The sequence below is a fragment of the Triticum aestivum genome, chromosome 3D (assembly GCF_018294505.1).
Source record: "Triticum aestivum cultivar Chinese Spring chromosome 3D, IWGSC CS RefSeq v2.1, whole genome shotgun sequence".
Lineage (NCBI taxonomy): Eukaryota > Viridiplantae > Streptophyta > Magnoliopsida > Poales > Poaceae > Triticum > Triticum aestivum.
The window spans coordinates 111,674,509-111,700,435 of NC_057802.1; the positions used below are offsets into that span (position 1 = coordinate 111,674,509).

The 25,927-nt window shown below is 47.1% G+C and overlaps 1 protein-coding gene across 3 annotated transcripts; it reads left to right on the forward strand.

Annotated features, from left to right (window-relative positions):
- The first annotated feature begins 22,080 nt into the window (after window positions 1-22,080).
- On the forward strand, window positions 22,081-24,785 carry LOC123077744 (transcription factor PCF5). 3 transcript variants are annotated; one of them, XM_044500065.1, is made up of 3 exons: window positions 22,081-22,342; window positions 22,438-24,247; window positions 24,412-24,785. In XM_044500065.1, exon 2 carries the CDS (start codon window positions 22,793-22,795, stop codon window positions 24,155-24,157), a length of 1,365 nt encoding a protein of 454 aa, XP_044356000.1. In that variant the 5' UTR covers window positions 22,081-22,342; window positions 22,438-22,792; the 3' UTR covers window positions 24,158-24,247; window positions 24,412-24,785. The 3 variants fall into 3 exon arrangements, with proteins under 3 accessions (XP_044356000.1, XP_044355998.1, XP_044355999.1); XM_044500063.1 differs by having other exon boundaries at window positions 22,099-22,342; window positions 24,379-24,785; XM_044500064.1 differs by lacking the exon at window positions 22,081-22,342 and having other exon boundaries at window positions 22,349-24,247; window positions 24,379-24,785.
- The last annotated feature ends 1,142 nt before the right edge of the window (window positions 24,786-25,927 follow it).

The window sequence follows — 25,927 nt, forward strand, 5'->3', positions numbered from 1 at the left end:
TCAAGCACTAGAACTATGATGACACAAGTAATGATATAGTTTTGCATCTTAATTTATTGCTATGGCTGGAACGAGCAATTGTTTTGCCAGTGTGATTTGATGCCACTCTTAATGTAATATGTAATTATCTCTACTTGTGCAAACAGAGATCTTGTTTGAAGATAACATATATTTTAGTGGAACTGCACAAGAAGATGTTGGAAACATTAAACTAATCGAGGAGTATATAGTAAGCATGGCAACCATAGTAGATAATAATGGATGTTCCCCGAGAAGTGCTTCATCTGCATGCTCTACACAATAAGCCTCCTGACAAAGGATGGTACCAGCCCACGGATTTCATCCATATGACTAAGCTTTGTCATCTCTATTGGTGTTGTGCTACTGTTTAGCTACTGTCATGAGAAAGTAGTATTGTTTCGCATGTTAATCTAAGGCTGCTAATAAATTGAGGCACTAGTTTGCCACCGCTATAGCCATTGATAAAATTAAGTAATAATACAGTTCAAGTTGAGCTGTTGTGTTTGGTATCATGTCATTTCCTACGAGGATAATGACGATGCATCTCTTTGTGACTATACATTTCATCAGTTACTCCCATTGTTAATGTAATGGTTGTTTCTATTTCCTTTCCTTTTTTGAGCAAACATGGATGCTAGCATTTAGTTGTTCTCTTGTCATTGCACAACAGGATCATCCTCCTCTAAAGAAGAATATGGAGTACGTGAAGTGCCTAGTTCCGATTATGCCAGGTTGAAGAAGCCAAGCCTCTCTTCTTATCAGAAGGAGCAGTTGAAGGATGGTTACATTACTGCCCACAAGAACAAACTAAATTCAGCTCAGAAGGACTCACATATCTCCATCTTTATTGCTGTGATGGCCAATACAATGTTGTTTTAGGATTCTTTCCGGTGAGTTCCATTTTTTTAATGTGTCCTCTGCTTGGATCATGTAGGTGCCTGTTTAAACTCTAGATTCATAACTGTAAATTCATCATGCAGTTTGCTTTATACTAATCACTTTTTTGTATTTATGCAAATATGGATGCTCAGCTTGATTTCAATGGGAATTGCACAAAATGTTCTGATGGTTCGTGCCCTCCATTATACTTAATCATGCACAATACATCGAATGTTCTAGAATCATTCATCTACACCTCCAGCCACAAAATTAGCTACAAGAAAGGCGGTGTCGATATGTTCAAGGCATTGCAACATATAAAGGCGAAATCCTACAAGCTACACGCGAAGTTGGTTGATTTTGATGGAACTGCACAAAAAGAACAACTGGTTTATTTAGCACGAGATGATGTGCTAACTGATGGCAAACCCCGCCCATTCCACAATCATAGCAATTTGATATTTTGGAATGGGAAAACTTTGTCAAAGATTTGCTCATTGATGTATGCAAAGACACGCATTTGATATTTTGGAATGGGACGCCCTTTGATGTTAGCAAGAAGACACGCGTTTGATATTTTCAAATGGGACGCCCTTTGATGTTAGCAAGAAGACACGCGTTTGATATTTTCAAATGGGACGCCCTTTGCTGTTAGCAGCATCGATCGATTTTTCTTTGTTATTTATTTGTGAAGTAAATATTGGCTCTGACATGTGAATAACTGAGATGCATAATCATCGATTGTTTTGAAATGTTCTCTATGAATTGCCAGGCCTGTGAGTTTGATTGCAATGTACAGGCATGCTAAAAAGCTACTCAAACTTTTTGTACGTGTGAATCTACTGCAAACGAGGCACCGTGCATCCTGGGAATGATGCTAGTACGTATTATCCAACGCCAGTGATACAAGAATTTGTACTAATCGAAGTAAATTCGTTCATACATGGCCGGATTTCATATAAACATGTCGGATTTCATTACATTTCATACATTCTTCAACTAAAAAGGTGTGCACTGGAGGTATAATTAATTAACCTAATCTATCATCTCCCACGCCCATTCCCCGTGTCCGGCTGAGCTAAACAGAAGCTTCTTCTCCAGCACAACTCTTCGACTCCACATCGTCGCAAGGAAGCTAATCGGCCATCAATGTTCAACCCGCTAAGCTTGGCTTCAACCGGAGGGTAGCAGCGGTGGCATTACTTGGACCCGAGCGGCGGCGACCTACCGTGTTCTAGTCTTCCTCATTTTTTGTGTGCTGTGGCCTCGTTGGCAGCAGGGCGGGGCCTCGACAGAGCCGGTGATGTCCTTTTTTCTCGTTGCCGGCGGGGCGGCGCCTCGGTGGAGCGGGGGAAATCCTCCCCCTCGTTGCCGGTAGGGCGGGGCCTCGGCGGAGCCGACGATGTCCTCTGCCTCGTTGTTGGCGGGGCGGGGCCTCAGCGGAGCAGGGCCTCGCCGAACCTGGGAAGTCCTCCGCCTCATGCCGGCGGGGTGGGGCCTCCGCAGAGCCGACATTGTCCTCCGCCTCGTAGTTGGTCTTGCCAAACAACGCCTCGCCCGCTTCATCGCCCTCTTTGTAGGCGGCCACAACCTCCGCCACCGCATGCGGTACTGCCAGCGCGCGAGGCGGCTCTCGCGGGCGGAGCAGTACGACTCGAGCAGCGCCTCCTGCTCCGCCCGCTCTACGACGATATGCTCCTCCGCCTGCAGGTGCTCCTGGAGGACATGGTGGTTGTAGGTGGCATCGCCTACGCCTCCCGGAACTGCTCCTCACGCTTATGCCTCACCATGTCCATGTATTGGGCACGAGCCTCGCCGATGGTCATGGTGCAATGCACCGACGAGGATGTTGCGGAGGAGGGGGTTAGCGCCGGATCATCGACTACCACGTTCGCTATTGGGACATCGTCGTCCGCCGGCTGCCCGCCGGCCAGCCAGACAGTAGCAATGGCTGCCACCTTCTTCTGTTCCGTCGTCCGCCCATCCCGAAGAGTGCTGGAGCGCGAGGAAGCCATGATGGGAGTGGTGTGGAGAGGAGAAAGGGAACGGAGGAGGATGACTGCGGCTATGGTCGACGCAACAGTTTATATAGCAATGGTGGGTGGTAGAGGGACAGACAAGTGGCGCTAGAGCAGCTGCCTCGGCAACCGCGTATCATTAATGTGGGCACAGACGGACGGACGACACTTCTGTTGTTTGAACGCGGAGCAATCACTTGCACTGGGAAGCGACGCTGACCGTTTCGGGCGGAAAGCGCGCGGGCGAGGGAGGGGGTCTGCATGGGCCAGGGCTGTCAGACTCATGCTTGGCATCGGTCCGGTCCAGCAGCCAGACATGCTAGCTCGCCAGCGCGCTCGCCGAGCTCGGCAACGACAATCCGACGATGGACGTGGCTTTCGACCAGGAGCCGGCGCCACCGCCCAAGCCGGTTCATGCCGTGTTGACCATAGAGCAGGTGCGACTGCACTTTGATGCCCTAATGGCGAAAGAGTTACCAGCACAGGAGGACCTGTGCTGCAATCTCCATCCCCTCAACGAGCACCGGCTCACGGAAGGACGCATCACTGGCGAACAAGCGAACGACAATGCCGTCACGGACATGTGGCCCTATGATCATGGCTTCCTGAATGAGCAGCGGGTGTTGTACTAGACCATCCGTAGGGCCCGCGAGGCCCTCTCCATCGTTCTTCGAGTTGTTGCGCTCGCGTGACGCCTCCGTCTCGCGTTGTCAACATGGTCGACGAACATGAGGAATCAGGAGATGACTTTACTTGGAGAGGATGATAGTAGGGACCCACGAGGGCCATAGCCGCACGTATGCAAGTGCCTCCTTATTATATATACAACTATATTTTTTTGCTTCCTCCTGGTTTCCTGACATCACGGTCCCACACCATTGTCAACCTATATAGTAAATAAACAAGAGAATTACACAAGGAGCGGCCGACAGCTGGGACCAGCAGCTCGAGCAGTATTTGTGTTTTTGAGGTGTGAGCGGAGTTTTTCTTGAGCGATGTTTTTGTTGTTGTTCAGAGGAGCAGGGTATCATCTGGGCAGGCTGTGGCCCGTCTAGCCCAGGCTATTATTTTATGTTGACCAAATATCCAACCCAGATATTAAAAAATTTTCAAGGTGAAAATGGCTAGCCAAGCTCTACTTTTTTTTTGAGGAATACCCAGCCTAGGTCAACTTGTTATTCTCCGCCCCGCTAGCCTTAACAGGAAAATGGGATTTAAGAAATAAAATGGATGTAATTATAAAAACTGGGTTGTAACTATAAAAATTGTACCAAACACGTAATTAGTTAAAAAATATTATTTTGGGGTTTAAAATTTTAATTTCATTACTTGTTGCGAGCGCAATATTTCGTTGAATTTTTACGTAATACAAATTTATTTTGAAATTATATTTAATTGACTCTAAATTTCAGCATAAAAATATTTCGGATCCCATCAAAATGTGGGAAACTTTATTGAATTCTGTTTTGAGTGGTTGGTTGAAATTATTAATCATTGTCCTAGAAAATGGGTAGTGATTTTAACAAACTGTAAATGGGCTGTAGTAAATTCCATTAGAATTAAAAAATGGGTTGTACATTTTTACAAAATACAAACGGGCTATATGTTCTCTTCCACACACTTGTGGGCCTACTAAGTTGACGCGTACGCAAGGCTTTGTCAACTTATAGTCAACACACGATTCTAGCATCAGTGGCCGTTGGATGTCCATCCAACGGATGTCGTGCTTCTTCTTCAATCTCAGATATTCTTGCTTTAGCCGCCCAAACCACCACTGGCGGTACCGCCTGCTACCGCCTCCCGTGGCCGACTGTGCTGCCGCGCAGGACTCACCGGCCCACCCTACCCCCATCGCCGTCCTGGCCATTCCTCTACTCACCAACACCTCCTGTTATTCTCTGGCGACGGCAGCCTCACACCGCAGCCGAACCAGTGAACCCTCGTACTCCCCTCCGCGTGGGCATCCACCTACCTCGTCTTCCCTTGCTCTGCGTCGTTCACTTCCTAGGCCTCGCCGTTGTCCATCGCCTGGGTGCTGCCCGCGCGACGTGGTCAACATGGTCAATGAACGACAGCCATCGGAAGGGGAATCTACGCAGTGAGGCTGACAGATGGACCCACCGGCTACACACTACAAGAAATATGTCAACTAGTCACCTTCTCTTAGTGACCCCAGCTGAATTGGTCATAAATCGACGGCCATTTCGCTTGGAAGGGCCCAAACCCTGAAATTGCCTTACACCAAATGGTCATAAAGCAGAAGAGAGTGGTCTATGACCTTATTTGTACCTGATTACGACAAATATAAATGGTCATGAGGTTGTGAACGTGGATACATTGGTACTTATTGCTATGACTAGGTGCCACCTCATTAGTTTTGCCTATGTATCACGTCCATGTGACAATTTTTGCCCTAGGTTGTGAAGCAACCTATATTTCTGTTATTCCCAAAATTCCCAAAAAAATTCTCCTAAATTCTTTGGATCATATATTCGTCAAATATGTAAAAAAAACCTTCCTCACCTAGTTCAAATATAATTCAACAATATTCATTTTCCTATTTTGTTCAGAACATCAGTTTGTGAAGGAAGTGCTATTTATATATATTTGATTGACCTCAAACTTTTTGGGCGCTCTTTCCTATCCAAATCATTGCCTCATGACAAAATTCAGCTCCATTTGCCTAGTAAATGTTCCTCGGCAAATTTCCAAAGTTTTTGTTCAGCTAGAAGCTTTGTGAAGGAAGTACCACTTTGGCATGTCCAAATGGTATCAATTTTCTACAGTGCTTTCCTATGCCCAAATAACCATCCTCCACCAAATTTCAGCTCAATCCATTCATTAGTTTGAGCCCAGCTTCAACATCCATATTTCTGCCCGATGTGGTACTTTGCAAAGCAAGTGCCATCCAAAATCCTCCATTTGCCCTAGTAGAAGATCATCCTCGACCAAAACTCAGGCCCATTGGCCATGTGCATTTCCCGTACCACATCAAACACTTGGCTGCTAATTCATGTTTGAGCATTGTTCGGTCTCCTCGTGAGATTATTCTATTGTTATTTTCTTTCTAGCATCTACCTGGGGAGTGCCCAACCTACTAGACATGCCTAGGCTGCCCATAACCCATGGCAACGCCACGGTCACGCGGTGACCATGCGGTGGGCATGCGAGTCTACGCGCTTTGGAGTTGGGGCCCTGGGCCACCGTCCAAACCTCAACGTATCACCACCAAACCATGTATTTATGCTTAAATAGATACTTATGTACCTAGAAATGATTTTTGGAAAAAAATAAAGAGCAAACTATAAGGCAGCTGCACTTCAAATTTGACCCGCTTCCTCCTGAATCGCCGAAAATTTGTCTTTTTCACCAGAGGTGGATAAAAACTTTTTACACCCAACCATTTTGTCAATTGTGCATTAAACATGGCCTATTATTTTATAAAATTGATTTGGCCCATTTTTGCAACAATTATTTGGTAGTTCCTTCACAAAAAACCTCATTTCGGGCACTCGGAAAATGGAAAATGAATTTTCCATGCAAAGAAAATGAAAACTCCCTTAGGCAACATTGTTTGGAATTCCAATATGCACCCTTGTGCACAATATGAGATCGTTTGAACAAACTATGCCATGAATGTGGCCATAAGATTGATCATTTGGCTTGAAAGCCATGAATCTTCACGCATGATAGCTCATTTCTGAGAACACTTTTTTAAAATAATTGTTGTATTACAAGTTTATTATTTTTCCTGGAAACTTGGTCACATATGATGACACAATGCGATGGTTTTCCAATTTTTAATATTTTTTAATTTTTTATGCCCGTTTCAAAATGCGGTCAAAACGGCGGGCTTGACCGTTCCTAGCTACTTATTGAATCTTGGAAACCTTTTGATGTTTCTCTGATTAAATAGATATTTATGTACCTAGAAATGATTTTTGAAAAAAATAAAGAGCAAACTATGAGGCAGCTACAGTTCAAATTTGACCCGCTTCCTGCTGAATCGCCGGAAATTTGTCTTTTTCACCAGAGGTGGATCAAGGCTTTTGACACCCAACCATTGTGTCAATTGTGCATTAAACATGGCCTAGTATTTTATAAAATTGATTTGGTCCATTTTTACAAAATTTATTTGGTAGTTCCTTCACAAAAACCCTCATTTTGGGGCACTCGGAAAATGGAAAATGAATTTTCCGTGCAAAGAAAATGGAAAATGAATTTTCCGTGCAAAGAAAATGAAAACTCCCTTAGGCAACATTGTTTGGAATTCCAAGCTGCACCCTTGTGCACAATATGATATCATTTGAACAAACTATGCCATGAATGTGGCCATAAGATTGATCATTTGGCTTGAAAGCCATGAATTTTCACGCATGATAGCTCATTTCTGAGAACACTTTTTTGAAGTAATTGCCATATTACAAGTTTATTATTTTTCTGGAAACTTGGTCACATATAATGACACAATGCGAAGGTTTTCCAATTTTTGATTTTTTTTAATTTTTTATGCCCGTTTCAAAATGCGGTCAAAACGGCGGGCATGACCGTTCATAGGTAGTGGTTGAATCTTGGAAACCTTTTGGTGTTTCTCTGATTAAATAGATACTTTTGTACCTAAAAAAGATTTTTGGGAAAAATAAATAGCAAACTATGCGGCAGCCGCAGTTCAAATTTGACCCGCTTCCAACTGAATCGGCAGAAATTTGTCTTTTTCACGAGAGGTGGATAAAAGCTTTTGACACCCAACCATTTGGTCAATTGTGAATTAAATATGGCCTAGTATTTTAGAAAATTGATTTGGTCCAATTTTGCAACAATTATTTGGTAGGTTCTTCACAAGAAAACCGCATTTTGGGCATTCGAAAAATGGAAAATGATTTTTTCATGCAAAGAAAATGAAAAATTCCTTAGTCAACATTGTTTGTCATTCAAGATACAAACTTGTGCACAATGTGAGACCATTTTTTTTATTTTTCATGTGTAAAAGTAGAAGAAAAAACAAAAGAAAAAACACAAATCACATATACTCTATTCCCATTGCTGGAGTTGGTTTGACACGGATTGATGACATGGCGCCCATCCATCCATCCATCATCCCACATCCATCCATCCATTTATCTATAGATAACAAAAAAGAAAAAAGAAAATGAAAAGGGGAAACCCCACAGACCCACCCACCCCGATCCCATCCCTCCCACACCCCCTCTCGTCTCCCAACCACCCCCGATCCCATCCCTCCCACACCGCCACCGCCTCGTCCCTCCCAAACCCTAACCCACACCTGCACTCCTCCTCCACGGCGACGACGGCGGCCTCATCGTTCTCGGAGGCCGCAGTCGGTCGTCTTCCTCTCCGCCTCTCTCCCTAACGCCAGACCAGAGAGATCTGCCTCCCTCCCGAACGACCACGGTCGGTTCCTCGCCGCCGCCGGCCCCTCCCCCGCGGCACGCCCAGTAGGCCGAGGCCCCCGCCCCCCCCCCCCCCCCGCCGCTCGCACCGGAGCCCAGAAGCTAGATGTCCTTCTTCCATGCGGCGTCGCGGCCGCGTTCGTCGCAGCAGGACCTCATGCGCTCCATCAAGGACTCCCTCCTCGCGCTCGACACCATGACCGGCGCCAAGGTGCTGCTCCCCTCTCTCGCGTCTTTACCCTCTGACCATCAAGAGCTCAGCCACGACACCTTCCCATGGCTAGGGTTTCGAGGGTGGTGTCCCCTCCAACTCCAACGTGGCGCCGGCGATTCTTCTCCGCCCTGATGAACAACGCGGTGCACAACGTGGTGCTCCTCGACCAGGCCACCTACGCAGATCACGCCCTCCGTCCTCTCCGAGCGCCTCAGGGTAAAGCACTCGCTCCCTCCCTCCGCCAGATCTATTCTTCTTGCTTGCTTGCTTCCTTCCCGTGAGAACCGAGATCTCGGGATGGTAGGTCATGTCTGTGATGCATCATGGCTCCTGGTGAAGTGTTTTACTGCGATGATGCTCTGTTTTGGGGTCAGTCAGTAGCACTCTGTACAGGTGCAAGAACACACCCGTGTGCTCTAAGCCTCTCTAGATAGGGCGTATATGATTTGTGTTCTGAATTGATTGGATGCTGGATTCGGCTACTGCATCTTTGTTGATAGTTTCTGTGCAGATTTTTCTTGGTGTGCCTGATAGTTATAGCTAGGCTGCAGTTGATTTGATATGACCATGCGGTGATCATTTGTCTGTTGTCACAGATATTTCATAGTCTGATTTGGACATTTATTGTACGTGATTCAACATCACCAGTGATTTGTATTGTTTCACAGAGTTAATGTGGCTTGACAATGCTGCTGAACACTAAATTAACATGTCCCTGCATCTTACTGTCAACAATTTGTACATGACTTGCCTTGGTGATGTAGTTTTACTTGTTGTGTATGCTTGCTTAGCTGTTCACCGGGCCGCTCTCTTGTATCGTTTGAGTGCGCCAATTAGTTCGGCCAGCCTCTATGATTTATTCTGATAGCTTCTGGTTGTTATATGTTTTGGTTATACATGCACATTTGGGTCTTAATTCCTGCCTATTTTCTCTGAAAAAACTAAGAAATGTTTGAGCTGACAACTTCCAGCGGATGTTTATTATACTATTGAGTTGAATTCATGTACTGCTAGCTGCAAGATGCTATAGTCTAGATACATGATGCAAAGTATGTTGTATTTACACACTTACATCCAACTGCAGTAGCAGCATGGGCGAGTTGAGGTGGGGGACAGAGAGGCTGTGTCGTGCGGGTTCTGATCATGGTATAGCAGCACACTTTCCAGCGTCGATCTGAGAAAACGATGATGCAAGGCTGCTCCTCCTTGTACTACATGTCTTCATCGACTTGAATCTTTGAAAGGGAGATATTTAAAGCCTTCACTTGTTCATTGTGTCATCTGCTGATTACTTTTTTCTATTATTTTCTTGCAAAGCATGTAATGGTTTGGAGTAGTTGATCATGGCCTGATGGAACATTCATGTTGTTAGCATTTCTATATCTACACTATTACAGCAGCTTGTTGATCAAGAGCTTCTTTCTATCTAAATGTGTGCACAGAAGTTCAGTTACCTTCTAAAAAATTATTGGTGCACTATCTATCTATATATACACACTATCTATATATATACACACTATTACAGCAGCTTGTTGATCAAGCGCTTCTTTCTATCTATATATAAACACTATCTAAATTGTTTGCAACGGCATTATGCACATGAGGCAGGACTATACAAGTGAATTGTCATAGTAAGGTCCTTCCATGGATTTCATGTGGCTCCTTGAGTTGTAAGATGCAGCTCCAACATTGAATATATTTTGAATGTTTCCAAAGATACTCTCTGTTACGTTTACTTCAATATATGCATGCATGTTACTGATAGAAGCTGGCTGCAGGAATCCGTACACATATATACTCTCTTGTACAGTACATTGCTAGATCACTCACTAGGCATTATGTAATACTACTAGGAGATATGGGTGAGGGACTAAAAGGATGATACGTTTCCATGAATTTATTTGTAAGAAGTTTTTCTTGGCTGTGTACAAATCAGCCCAAATGAATTTATGTTATTTTTACTTCCAGAGTTATAGTGCACTCATACTGTCATCACATTGCGTGTTCTTGTTGCATATACCTCTCTTTACTTAGGCAGACAACTACTTATGTAATATGCAAACAACAGCAATAGAGCTAGTGATGCTAATTCTACCTCTTGTTACAGAATCAGAATTCCTCTCGTTGCACAGGACAACTCCGTTTCCTCTTGTTAGAGAATCAGAATTCCTCTGCTTCTTATGCTACTCTGCTAGAACTCTGCTTTACTTGTCATATTGAATATACATGTTCTAAACATTATACAGTACTTTCGTTGTTAACTCCAAACAACTTGGGATCTTCTCTTCTGCATGCAGCAACTGGCTTACCAGCACGCCGCCAAGGGGGCATGCCTTGCCCTGGTAGCAAGGAGGAGTGGAGCCTGTGGCAGGTCGCCAACCGTGCCTTCAAGCTCGGCGCGCCGGACGTGATCATTCTCCCGGGGGACGTCGCAGACCCCGACGACTACAACAGATTTGTTCAGGCCACAATCGACCACTACGGCCAATGTAAGTCAGCCCCTCTCCGTTACAACTAACCTAGTTTAACATATTTATTCCACAAGTAGTCATTCATTTGGGTGTAATATAGTTGACATTTACACTTGTATATGTTTATCAGAATATTGATACTTTGCATGCTATGAGTAAAATGCTCTATTTTCTTTCGTCACCTTTCTTGTATGAATGATTATCTCATTTTAACTTGCTGGAGAATGAAAGCATTGTACTAGCTGAATTTGTCTTATCATTCTAAAGAACTTGTTTGTTTTTTGATTGGTTTGTTCATAATATATTGGCCCCAATTTTTTTGATTCTTTTCTTCTGGTTCATGTAACAGGGCGACCGTGGAAGGCATGATGATAGTTCATATTGCAATTCTGTTAGTCCAGTGTAATGAAGGTCATGGCCTAGTCAAGTATGGTCGCCCATTGAGTCATGCATATGTTTCATATGATTGGAGCAGGGGCCCAGTTTCTGCCGATTGTCACTGCATATGTTTAACAGTGATTCTACTTGTATAGTTATTACACTAGTAGAATTTGTACCTGTGCGATGACTGGAGCAGGATCCCAATATTTGTAGAGATTGTAACATTGATTGTCACTGTATACAGATTGATTCTGGTTGCTGTTACTTGAAGTATTTCTTATGTTTTATGTCTGTGTTGATTTAAATATTGATTATTTATTTACTGTCAAATCAAAATCAGAAGAAAAAGGCATTGACAAAAGGGGCCCACTTACTAGAACTTGACCTCTGGGACCCATCTAACTAGAGGATTTTTTTGAAAAACGAAAAATAAAACTGTTTAGCCGAAAAGGCCATGGCCCAAAAATGAGAAGGCTTAATTCTTGGGCTTGGCCCATCTACCTGACCAAAATTAATATGAGAAAAAAACAAATAGGCTGAATTGTTGGGCTCGGCCCATGTAAACCATCGAATCAGACCAGGCTGATTCTTGTGCCACATCAGCTTGCCACGCTGGATGCCTACGTGGTCTGGGGAGGTTGCTAGTGACCAAAATTTTGGTCAAAGAACCAACGACCTTTTACAGAAGGTCGTTAATTTCAGTTTACGACTGCCAGCTTTTGACCTTCTGTTTTTGGTCAAAAAAAGGTCGCAAATGAAAAACTATGACCTTTCAGCGGCCAATAGTGAGGGTCACAAGTTGACATATTTCTTGTAGTGACATCTTCGCACGCAAGAAAGTGCGTCCATATTACGGGAAAAATGATTCTTCCCCCTGACAGCTGGGACCGACCAGCTATATCTTCACACGCAGGGAAGTGCGTCCTTATCCTCCCTGACAGTTGGGACCCACCCGGTCGAAGCGTATGTAGCATTTTCTGTCTGGTCGTGAACGTGTACGTACATACTGGTCGACCGGTGTCTCTGCAATGATGAACCTTGGCCGAGCAAGCAGCGGCACATGTAGTACTAGAGCCCCCGACGTAGCAGTTCAGGAAGTCCCTTGTAAACCGTGTACACGTACGTACAGCCACATGCAAAAAATATGGCCATGTACGTACATATGGGCGGGGTCTCGATAGCCTAGCTACTCGCGCATACGTACGGCCAGGGCACGTGTACATGGAGAGGAAACGGACGGCAGCAACGACGTCCTATTCATCGAAAGCCAACTGGCTGGATCGAAACGGAGAAACTGTGTCGTGTTCATCGAGAGGCAACGGAATGTGTTGTGTTCATCAGGAGCCAACCGACTTGGACGGAACAGCCGAAATGGGGTCTGGCGTACCGCAGAATGGAGGAAACGGCCTTCTGTTCGACCGCTTACGGTCGAAATGGGGTCTTGTTCATTGGAAGGGCCTGGCGTACCTCAAAACGTATGAAACGGACTTGTGTGCGAGCTCCTACGGTCAAAACGGGGTCCTGTTGATCGGGAGGGGTGTGGCGTACTGCAAAATGGGACTCCACGGCCCACTGTTCATCCACCGTCTATTGCCTCGCTCCAGCCTCCACGAGCTACTGTTCATCCACCGTTGACTTCCTCCAGCCTCCACCTGCTACTGTTCATCCACGGGCTACTGTTCATCCAGCCTCCACCGGCGACTGTTCATAGAGCCTCCACGGGGTCCTGTTCATCCACCCAACCGGCTGGGGTGCGGCGGCCTCCTCGGGGTCCTGTTCATCCGAGCGGCAACGACCTACTACCACGGGGTCCTGTTCATCCAACCCCCACCAGTAACTATTATCCACAGCCAACCTACCGGCTCGACTCACCACGTCTCGACTCGTTCTACGTACCACACACACGGTAGCAACGACCATTGTTCGTCGAGAGGCAACCCGACACCGGCTGGCTACGTCTCGCACTGGGGCTCGATCGGCTTCAGTAAGCAGCAACAGTGATCGATCGCTCGGGTTCAATTAGCTGCAGCAGCAAAGGAATCACTCAGGTTTAGTTAGCAGTGAATGAATCGCTTGGGTTCAGTTAACAGCCAAGGGATCGATCGCTCGGGTTCAGTAACGTAGCTAGCTGTGCGATCGCTCGGTTTTAGTTAGCCAACGCCTCGCACACACGCGCGTACGAGAGAGAAACACGCAAACCACAGTGCATCGCTCGGCCACGACCACCCACCGTAACCAGGAACTCCCTGATATTTTCCTCGCCCTCGCTTCTACCACGATTTTTTCCGTCATGGACTGCCCAAAGAATGTCATGCAGGTGCGTCTCCGGCCCGCCTAGGACGAAAAGCCCATTTTCTGTCATGATTTTTTTCATAGAAGTAGGAGCCCACCACATCTATGATGATACGTCATTTTGTCACAATTATCGTCATAGAAATGTCATAAGCATGACAGAAAAAAATTCATTCGTCCCAAAATGTCACGGGTGTGTCTGTTTTTTGTAGTGTAATGTCACCTAGATACTCCAATATCACCACAAGTATCCGTGGGTTAATTATACGATATGAATCAAACAACTTTATATTCATAATATTCAATCCAACACAAAGAATTTCAAAGAGTGCCCCAAGATTTCTACTGGAGAAAGTAGGACGAAAATGTGCATCAACCCCTATGCATAGATTACCCCAATGTCGCCTCGGGAATCCGCGAGTTGAGTGCCAAAACATACATCAAGTGAATCAATAGAACACCCCATTGTCACTAGGGTATTCATATGCAAGACATACATCAAGTGTTCTCAAATCCATAAAGTATTCAATCCGATAACAGTGAAACCTCAAAGGTAAAAACTCAATTCATAAGGTCAAAAAAACTCAATTCATCACAACAAGATAGAGAGGGAGAAACACCATATGATCCAACTATACTAACAAAGCTCGCGGTACATCAAGATCGTGCCAAATCAAGAACACAGGAGAGAGAGAGAGAGAGAGAGAGAGAGATCAAACACATAGCTACTGGTGCATACCATCAGCCCCGAGGGTGAACTACTCCCTCCTGGTCATGATGGCCGCCGGGATGATGAAGATGGCCCCCGATGATGATTTCCCAATCCGGCAGGGTGCCGGAATAGGGCTCCATATGGTAGTTCGAATGTACAGAGGCTTGCAGCGGCGTAGTCGAAGTTCTAGGGTTATTTGTGGTGGTTTCTTTATTTATAAGATTTTTTTGGCATCGGTCTCACATCAAGATGGGCCCACGAGGCACCACAACACCACCACCCCCTAGGCGCGCAGTGGTGGCTTGTGGGCCCCTCGTGGATCTTCTGGCCCTCCCACAAAGCTTCGGGGTCTCTTTTGTTCCAAAAAAGCATCAAAAAGTTTTAGCCCGTTCCGAGAACTTTTATTTCTACACAAAAAACAACACCACGGTAGTTCTGCAAAAAACAGCATCAGTCCGGGTTAGTTCCATTCAAATCATACAAAAACCATATAGAATTGTTGTAAACATGGCATGAATACTTCATAAATTATAGATACGTTGGAGATGTATCAATGTTCCCTTTACTTCGTGATACTTTACAAAACCCAGGTGTGTCGGTATCCTCCTGAGTCATGCACCTGCTCACTATACCATTCTTCTCATTACCGGTTTTGTTCTTCTTTCTCGTTGAAATGTTTTGGCATCCCCGTGACATAATCACCTATGTCTGACCACACGATGATTGATGTCATAACACCGAGAGGGCCCTAAGAATAACTCCCCATCGTCGGAGGAGCAAATCCCACTCTCGAGCTATCTAGTCCCTTGTCAAACTTTCTGATGAACCTGTAAGTTGATGTTATGATCACCGTGTTACAGATGACGTTTGGGCAACCCCAAAGTTCACCGTACTGTAGGAACTGACTAGGATACTCTCATAGTTTGCGGAACTAAAAGACATGCTAACAGTCTGTGTTATAACAATTGATTTCAGACAATATTATCTCAAACTATAACAAACAAGTTTGGGTCGATTCAATATGATTGTTCTCCTAACGTCATACTCTCAAGTTTGTTTTAGGACTATCATTACATTTAGTGATATCCTAAGATCCAGAAAAACATGATCGTCAACAACACTTGAGCCAGTTTTAGAGGCAAGACAAGGAACCTATTCTTTATCGTTTATCATTCCACACATGCACATGAGTTTTTCCACTGAGTCGCATATTCCAAGATAATAGCAGTTATAGCATGAAATATAAACTCTTAATAATGAAAATGGAAATATAATAATATAATATTACTACCTTTAGGGCATATTTCAAACAATATACAAATATAATAAAATAAAAACTGCAAGCAATTTAATGGTTTTAGTAAATATGGAAATTGGACGTGGGGGCCATACGTTCACTAGAGGCAACTCTCTCATAAACATAGCAACGGTGGGCAAAAGAAATTACCGTTGGACAATTAACAAAATAGCGCATAGTTATGATTATAATTCTTCACGACATGATCAACATATAGGTAAGTCGAAGACATAGCAACCACAAAGGGGACAAGCAGCATGAGCTGCAATCTGACAATAGACTTTGCATTGCGTGGTCGCCAAGGCTCCCTGCGCAATCTTCCATGTTATTACCTTCATTTTTCTGTGGGATTACTAAACTCCAAATCAATTTCTAGATAGGCTGGAGACCATCGGGTTGGCTGCTGGTCGCCCTTTCCGTGAACTAGCTAGTGATCGTGCACGGCCGCAGAGGCCTATGGGTACTGCTCACCGTGAAGCAGGCAAGCGACTCCAGCTGCCATGATACAAATTCTTTTGTTGCCATGGGTACACGAGAATTTTATAAACACTCTCCACATTGGCTCTCCAAAAATGTTCATGCAACAGATGGGCGTTCCAAGCATCGTACGTGTCTAAGAATGCCGAGAGACACGAGCCGCCTCACTTCCAAAAAATGCCTAGGGTTTCTCTACTTCCCGCCGATCCAGACGCCGGTCTGTCTCGTCTTCGGTGGCCTTAGGGACATGAGGGTGCAGTTCATCCCGACCCTTGTCAACTAGAGGGCTCTGTTTTTAGATATTTCTTCGAGTATTGTTAGGGTTTGTGTCCTTCTCAGGAACACGAGAGGGCGGTGTCTCCTTGAAGACGGAATAAGATTCTTCCTGCAGAGCCTAAGTCCCGGTGATGCTTCTAGCATCATTGGTGAGCGTGTGGAGGTGTGTCTCCAGCGGATCTATCTTTTAATGTTTTTCTCAGTTCTGTCCGTGGTTCGTCTATGTTCATGTGCCTCTAGGTTGGATCCGTCCGTTCTATGATATTCTTCATAGGCGGCGGTTGCTATTCTGGTGCGCTGATCCTTGGGGCCTTGGCAGAATGACTTCCTGACTATCTATTATAACAAATTTTCCTTGGCTCCCGCAGAAGGACGATGACGGCAGCACCCGTCAGCTCGTCTCAGTGCTTGTAGTCGTCTTTAGGTGGTCAAGGAATCTGGATGTAATTATTATTATTTTTATGTTCGTTGTACTGCCATAATTGAATATGAATAGATCAAAAGTTTTTTTAAATACCGAGACATGTAAGGACACTGTTCCCCTCGGTATCATTGGTCGAAACGTGGGGCTCCATTGTAGCGACAGGACCTCAAATAGTCTGTGCTGCTGTGCACCAGTGTCATCCCTGGATCAGTAATGCTGACACGCACAGTACAAATGGAGGATTTATAACAGAGTAGCAATCACACACTTATTACATCGAATATCTCCAAAGATAATAAGTATGATAAATATTGCTTAAGGCCATCTAAATACGATAACAGCGGAAGACTTGGAAGATAAGTGAGTCCATCAACTCCAACGGCATCACTGAGTAGAAGACCACGACCTAAGGCACCTTACTCGTCATCTGAAAAGTCTGCAACATGAAACGTTGCAGCCCGAAAACGGGTCAGCACATGGAATATGCTGGCAAAATAACACATAGAGAATAATGAACATAATAATGCTATACTACATGCATATATGGCTGGTGGGAAGCTCTATGTTTACAGTTTTTGCGAAAAGCCAATTTTTCCCTACTGCAAAGGAATAAATTTTATTTAACTATCATGGTGGTTGTTAAACATTGAGATGGTTGACAGCATCTCAATCCCAATTAAAAGTCATCATTAACCCAACAAAGTTAATTAAAGTAACATGGTGATGAGATTCACATGATAATCCAGGTACTAGATACTCAAGTTGTCCATAACCGGGGACACGGCTAACCATGATTAGTTTGTACACTCTGCAGAGGTTTGCGCACTTTTCCCCACAAGACTCGATTGCCTCCGCTTGATTCTCGCACTACATGATGTTTGAGAAACGTATGACCGAGACACAGTCTTTCAGAAACAATCACTCTTTACTCCGGATGGACAGTTACACCTACTTTCCCCTGCATCTGCTAGCCCACCTCTTCAAGAGATCATGTAACCTACTTAACTATGCTAGAGCCCATAATAGCTTGTGGCTGCACACGAAAGTTTCCAGCATGAATAATCTTATGATCCCTTTGAGCCTGGGTGGCGGTCCTTATACAAACAGACAACACTGGGTTCTCCAGGTGCCTCAATCCACCCAGATGTGAGTTTTAGTTGCCACCTTAAGTAAACCATTATTAACAATCTCACATCTGTCATGAATATCACTCAAACCCAATCCACGTCTACGAGCATAGCATGGCAATATATATAGCAACATAGAAGTAACTCCCAAGGGTTTGATAAACAAAACAGGTAATAGGTACTACCTCAACTATTTCCCAATACCCACAATTTAATTAGATCCTAACCGTGCAATGTTTGAGGATTGATCTAATGCAATACAAACTGGGTATGGAAAGGTATGATCAAAGTGTTACTTGCCTTGCTGATGATCCGCGAAACCTAGCGATTCGAAGTAACAAGCGGCACACTCCGGGTACTCTATCGCAAACAAATAAGCAAACAATAAGTACTCATCTAATGCACAGGTAAAACTCGAATGAAAGATCCAACCAGAAAGTTCAACTTAAGAACTCCGGTTTGCAAAAAGAATCAACTCGAACGAAGCAACGAAAGTCAAACGGCGAAAGAAACAAGCTTCGTTTACTTATCTGGATCTAGGTCAAATTTTACAGTAGCAAAAACTTGTTTGAGTAGGTTAAACGGAAAGAGAATTTCGAGACGAAACTCTAGGCGCTTGAATCGCCTGATTCCGATAAATGAGCGAAAAGTTAGACGAAAACGAAGATCCGATCAGAAATCGAGATCTGAAATAATCGCAGAAAAATCCGACAAAAAAGAAAACTGACGAACGGTTAACTAACACACGTTCGTTAACAGAGAAAATCTGACGAACGCGTTCGTTAAAACGAACGGGTCGGTGAACGTTCACTAAATAATAAAACCGAAGAAAATAAACCGATCTAGGGTTTTAAAAAAACGAACGGTTTTTTTAGAAAACCGGCAAACGACGGCGAGTCGGTACCTCGTCGGAACGGAGCTCCGGCGGGGTCGGCTGGCTCCGGCGGGGCTCGGCGAGGGGCGGCGAGGGCGGCTCCGGCGGCGGGGTTCGGCGAGCGGGGCGGCGGCTCCTCGAGCTCCGGCGGCGGCGGCGGGTGCGGGTCGAGGCGGGGCTCGGGGTGGCGAGGGAGGGGCGGCGGCGGGGTATATAAGGAGGGGGTGGGGCCTGCTTGGAGGAGGGGGCAAGGCGGCGGGGCTCCGGCGGAGTCCGAGCCGGACACCGGGCGCGGCGGCGCTGGCGTGCTCGCGGAGGAGACGGCGCGGCTAGGCCTCGGCCCAGTCGGGCGCGGCGCGTTTTTTTTAAACATTTCGCCGAAAAAAATCACAGAAAAAAAAATAAAAAATCCAAAGAAGATAAAACAAATTTTCCCCGTCTAGTTAAAATAATTAGAACAGGGTGAACATTTTCTTTGGCACAAAAATGCAGTTTTGAAAACGTGCAATATTTTTTTAATGCAATTAAAATTGCAAATAAAATCCGGATAAAATCCAATATATGATTTTAATATTTTTCCTCCAATATTTCAATTGTTTTGAAGAAGTCATATTTTCTCCTCTCATTTATTTTAACTGAAATATTTTTCCGGAGAGAAAATAATTAAAACCTAAATCCTCGTTTTATTATTTGATGAAAATCAAATATGAAAAATCGAGAAAATCCCCAACTCTCTCCGAGGGTCCTTGAGTTGCTTAGGATTTATCGAGGATTTGTCAAAATGTAATAAAATATGCTATGCAATGAATGATCTATGTATAACATTCCAAATTGAAAATTTGGGATGTTACATCCATGGAATCTGTGGGTCACGCCAAGTGCTGTTGGAAGTGTTGTTGCCTAGCCTCCGTATAATTCCATGCTCTAACTTTGCCAAGGGAAACCCTTGTACACGACGCGCCGGCCGAACCGTTGCCCCGGTCACGCGCGGGCCACTCGATCTAGCTTTTTTTTTCTCGGACGCGAAACGCTCACCCCCTCCTTGCGCGCATCCATCCATCCATCCCTACCTCTCGTTCCTTGTGCTGGAACCATGGTGGTCGGGCGCGCCCGACGGAGGTGACGCGGGTGATCGCTGCAATCTGCATCTCGCCGGCGAGCCTTCCGTCCACCCCTGCATCAAGCTTTTACCGCTGTAGCTACATCTCGCCGGCGAGGTCGTCCCCCCCCCCCCCCCGCGCGGCAATATACCCACGTGCACGGCCGCCTTTTTATCCGTGATTTACCGGTGCACCTTCTCCAACTCCGGCGGCGAGCTACATACCTTGCAAGGCGAAGGGTACACCCGTGAAACGCAGGGATGCTGGAACCAGCATCTGGTTTGCTACAGCCGGTAAATCTAGAGCTGGAACCAGTATGTGGTTTTGTTGCATCGTCCAAAGTGTTTTCTGCGGCAACGACGGCGGACTTCGTCATTTGTTGCAACCTACATGGCAAAAGCTTCTACTGGCGAGCTTTTTTGTTACCACGGTGACTGGCGGAACTAGTGACCAGGAACCTGGAACCTGCCTTTTGTTTTTCTACAACCTGTTAAGCCAGAGCTGGAACCAACTAATGCTTTTGCTGCATCGTCGGAGTGTTTTTTTGTGGCAACGGCGACGGAGCACATGATTTGTTGGAACCGTCAAATCCAGAGCTGGAACCAGCATATGGTTTCGCTGCAATTGGCTGGGGCGGTTTTTCTCCATCGGCCACGGTGAAGTCATGTTTTTCGTTGCAACCGAGAACCACAGAAGCTTCCACGCAGCGAAGTTTTTTGCTACAACCAGCAAAACTAGAGCTGGAACTAGGCATGTGATTTTGCTGCATCATTTGATTTTGGTTTCTGAGGCGACGAAGACGGACGTCCTTATTTGTTGCATCTGACAAGAAGAAAGCTTCTACCGCTGAGTTTTTTGCTACCAAGGTGAAACGGTGCCCGGCAACAGTGACCACGACGAGTTTCGACGAATAGGATCAGGGCGCCAAGCTGCAACAACGAGATGCAGGGGGCTGTTTGGACGATGGCGCCATAGATGTTCGGGGAGGCGACCTCCCGCGCTGGAACAGGATGCGAGTGCATGGCATGGCGAGGTCTCGCAGAAGACGTGAAGGCGTCGGTCTACTACAAGCCGTGAGCTCCCGCCGGAGTCGCGTGGCGAGCGTCGGTGGGGATAAAGCAAAGAGGAGAGGGTGGGAACGGCTGTTGTGGGGTGCGTGGGAGAGGGCGACTGCCATACAACAACCTACGTGCGGAGAAGAAGCGGGGGAAGGAAGAAGACGACCTGGATGGATAAGGATCTAATGGCTTAGGATGGGCCGATCGGACAGTTAGCGTGCGTCCGGCCGAACGTGCGCCGGTGCCTATCGTTGCCCTTTTGCCAATGTTCATTTTTCTTTGAGAATGAGCCCATGTTCAATTTTGCGCCAAGGGAAAGAAGGTACTGTCGGAGGGCAATTTTGTTGACCTCTAATAAAAAAAGATTTAAAGAAAAAGGGGGCCGAAGAATATGCTCCGGCATGGAACTAAACTTGGAACGACTAGATTTTCCCCCATACCATGCCCAGCAACAATGCCATTATTATTTTATCCTCAAAAGAGAAAATGCCATTATTATTGCTGGGAAAGGAGGGATCAAAATCTTGGTAACAACACTTTTAGCAAGGTGGGGCTAGAAACAAGAGGAACCACCTATTTCTAAGAACACAAGCATTTCAAAACAGCCGCAACACTCTATCAACATTTAAAAAATAGCCAAATGCGCAATCGTACAAGCGCATATATGCTGTTTCACAATTGGAATTTCCAATAGTTTTTATTTGGCCCTCCCATTTGAGCATTGGTTACATGAATTGCAGAACCAACAGGGTCATTTCAGCAACACACACAAAGAACAGGCCGTAAATTTTTCACCACATGAACACATCATCATGTCTATACCGTTTTCCCAAATTAGAAAAGTAACCAGCTACACATGCAAAACCTGCACACTCAACTGGAGCAGCACCCCCCAAATTGGCTTTCCCGGCTCCAGCCTCCTGCCAGCAGCCCTCACTCGGCTCAGCTCGGATGTTCCCACACCGCTGAGCAAGCAAGCAAGCAGTCTCTCTCCTCTCTAAAAAAAAGGCTCTCTCTTTTCTGCCCTGCGCCTACACGCATACGCACATTGACAGGGAGCGGCAGCAGCAAGGAGTGAAACAAACTCTCTCTCCTCACTAAATCCCAAATCCTGCTCTTATCATCCTGTTTTCCTGCCTCCCTTCTGCTGCCTCCTGCTCTCCAAAGCTCCCACACCACACCCAAGAGGAGAGAGGAAGCCAGCAGCAAAAGCTTTTGCCTCCCTCCCCCCCCGCCGCCGTCCCCCCTGCTAAAATGTGATGTCCAATCCATCAGATTGCTTCTAGTTCAGTCCCCCACTCCTCTCCTGGGTCAGTCCCTTGCCCACCGCTGTTCCCCCTCCCTCCCTCATGCACCCTCCGCCTTGATTCTTCTCATGGTTTTTCCTGCTGCTTTTTCCTCCTAGTTATGGGATCCGGCGAGCTGGATGGACGCGCATTGGAGCAGCAGCAGTAGCGGGGGCGAAGCTGCAGACGGGGGATCTGGATCCGAGGCACCACCACCGGGGTCCTCACGGAGGCGACGGCGCAGGAGGAAGAGGAGGTGGAGGTGGAGGTGGCGGCGGCGGGCAGCAGGAGGCTGCGGATGAGGAGCAGCAGCAGCAGCAGCAACAGCACCACCACTACCGGCTGCTGCAGCTGCACCAACAAGTGCAGCAGGACCAAGAACCTCCGCCCGCCCCCGTCTTCCAGCTCTCGCACCTCCAGGCCACGTCCGTGAGGCAACCGGGCTCGTCCGCCGAGTATGCCCTTCTCGCGCCCATGGGCGATGCCGGCCAGTCCCATCATCACCACGGGCTCCAGACGCAGCTCCTGTCTTTCGGAGGCGCCGGGAGCCACCACCATCACATGCATCAATTCACGGCGCAGGCGCAGGCGCCCGCGGCATCCCAGACGCGGGCGCGAGGAGGACGAGGCGGCGAGATGGTGCCGGCGACGCCTGCGCGGGTGAGGGGCGGCGGAGGCGGGGAGATCGTGGCAGTGCAGGGAGGGCACATTGTGCGCTCCACGGGGCGGAAAGACCGGCACAGCAAGGTCTGCACGGCGCGCGGGCCTCGCGACCGGCGCGTCCGGCTGTCGGCACACACGGCCATCCAGTTCTACGACGTGCAAGACCGGCTGGGCTACGACCGCCCCAGCAAGGCCGTCGATTGGCTCATCAAGAACGCCAAGGACGCCATCGACAACCTCGACACCCTTCCGGCTTGGCAGCCCACGGCCGTCGCCCCTGCCTCCAGCAATGCCGCCGCGCCGCCGTCCTCCTCGACCCAGCCTGACTCCGCCGACAACTCAGACGACCAGGCGCAGGCCATCACCATCGCGCACTCGTCCTTCGACTTCGCCGGCTCTGGTGGCGCTGGAGGAGCCACGGGCGGCATCAGCTTCCTCCCGCCGTCGCTCGACTCGGACTCCATCGCGGACACGATCAAGTCGTTCTTCCCCATGGGCGGGACCGCAGGCGGGGAGCCGTCGTCGTCCACTGTGGCTGCGCACTCGTCGGCCATGGGTTTTCAAGGCTACACACCGGACCTCCTGTCGCGAACCGGCAGCCAGAGCCAAGAACTCCGGCTGTCGCTGCAGCCTTTACCAGACCCCATGTTTCACCACCACCACCACCAGCAGGAGCAGCACCGGCCGGATGGCCACGACGGCAACGGCACCGCCCAGCAGACACTATTCCCCGGCGCGGCCAGTTACTCATTTGGCGGCGGCGGCGCCATGTGGGCCGAGCAGGCGGCGAGCCAGCGCATGATGCCGTGGAACGTGCCCGACCCAGGCGGCGGGAGCACTGGCGGCTACTTGTTCAACGTGTCGCAGCAGGCGGCGCATATGCAAGCGGCGCTGAGTGGCCAGAGCCAGTTCTTCTTCCAGAGGGGTCCCCTTCAGTCCAGTAACCAGCCCTCCGACCGAGGATGGCCGGAGACCGTCGAAGCTGACGACAACAACCCGATGCAGCAGCAGCAGCAGCACCAAGGGGGCTTGAACCCTTCCGTGTCGGCAATCGGGTTCGGTCCCGGCGTCAGCTTCTCCGGATTCCGCGTCCCCGCGAGGATGCAGGGCAACGAGGAGCACAACGGCGGCAATGGCGACAAGCCGCCGTCCGTCTCCTCGGCTTCCCACCACTGACAGCAGCAGTGGATGACAGATGACTTCACCACCAACCTCCACAGTGTACCAGCAACGACATCGGCCATCAGCTCCTCCACTTGCATCACTGTGAGAATTCTTACTTATGTCCTAACTGACTTGTACTGTTGTACTATAATTCTGCCTGTTCTCCATTACTGCATTGCCGTCGACCCTTCCTTGAACGCGCGATTCCTGATTGGTTCTTCATCCTCTTGCAGGGTGCTAATTTGATTCCGCTTCATCATTTATAGGAGCTGGTGATTGCATTGCAACTAGGAGGAGCGAAATTCGGAGCTGGTTCTACGTCTGGTTGGTTGGTTGGTTGGTTTTCCATCTCTTCTGCTACGTGTGTCATTGTCTTTTGCTTCAAGATCACTCGGAGCTTCTTAGAATTAGGCTTGTGAGAGTGCAGCGACACAGCAAGCTGGTGAGCCAGCCTCTTTGTGGCATTGCATTAGGTGTAGTTGATGTTGTAGTTTGCTGTAGGTCAAGCTCGATTGCTTTCTTTCTTTCACTTGTTGCTGTATGCTACTACTAGATGTTATTCTCAAACTTATAAATGGATGTTGGATGGGGAGAGGAGTCTATCACTCCATCTTTATCTTTCCATCCTTTTTGGTCACAACATCATCTTTCCATTGTTCGCTCTTCCTTTCTTTACTGTCACTACTATAAGCAGATGTTGATTGGTGCCTGTCGTGGAGTATCTTCCCTTAACATCTTTTGTTTATTCATATTACATTATGCCGTGCAACCAAATCCAAGCTTCTTATTTTTATCCATTCTCTCTTTTTAAAAGACTTGTTGGAGCTGAGAAAGAACTTGCTCAAAACAACCAAAAGGGATTTATTTAATGCAAACTTTTAAGCTTCAAAAATACTCCTATACAACCGCAAGCTCGCATGGCATGGATGGGATGGCCTCACTCTATAGTTCACTACAGTACATCCATTCTCTCCTAGCCCTATCCATGTGATCTGTTGGGTCTCTTTCGTCCCTGCCGCTGCAGCAGCAAGCCAGGGCAGGAGGAGGCAGCATGCATGGCAGCAGCAGCAGATGCAGCTTTCCTAGCCGTCTGTATCTACCTATCACTGCGCAAGGCAAAGATTGTCACAAGGAAAAGGCTGTGTGTCTGTGTGTGTCATTAGTACTACTCTGCCATCTGCCTGTCTTACATGCGCCATCAGCGAGTCAGTGGCACGGTACAAGCTCTTTTAACCATTTTACCTTGTGCCAGGCCTTGGCTTTGCACTCACTGATGCAGCACTTTGTGACAGATGCCAGAAAGAGGGAGGACATGATTGCCCTTCCCTCTTCGCCTCTCTGATTGGCTTCCACATGGAATCTCTTGTCTGTGCTGTACTGTAACTTTAAGCTGCTATGGTAATTACTTCTGGCTTGTGGGAGATGAGTGCCGGGCTGTTTGGTTCTAGGCCTAGCATTGCCACACTTTGCCAGACATTCTTGCCACGGTTGCCTAAGGTTAGTTCTTCAAAATGAGAGCCACAAGTTAGCAAGCCTAAGGGAATCTTGCCACACTTTTTGTGTGTATGGCATTTGGGGCCAAGTGTGGCTTGAATCAAACACTCACCTAAGTTGGTCAAACATGTCTAACCTTAGGTGTGGCAATCTTTGACAAAGTTACTCACAAACCAAACAACCCCTGCATGTTCTGGATCTCATCAAGCAGCCACCTTCTCGCTTCCCTTCTTCCCCCCTGCTATGGAGTCCCCCCATGGACTAGTGCTTTGCTGGGGAGATGGAATA

Excerpts from the sequence above, each read along its gene's own strand:
- LOC123077744 (XM_044500065.1), top strand. The coding sequence starts at position 22,793 with ATGGGCGATGCCGGCCAGTCCCATCATCACCACGGGCTCCAGACGCAG.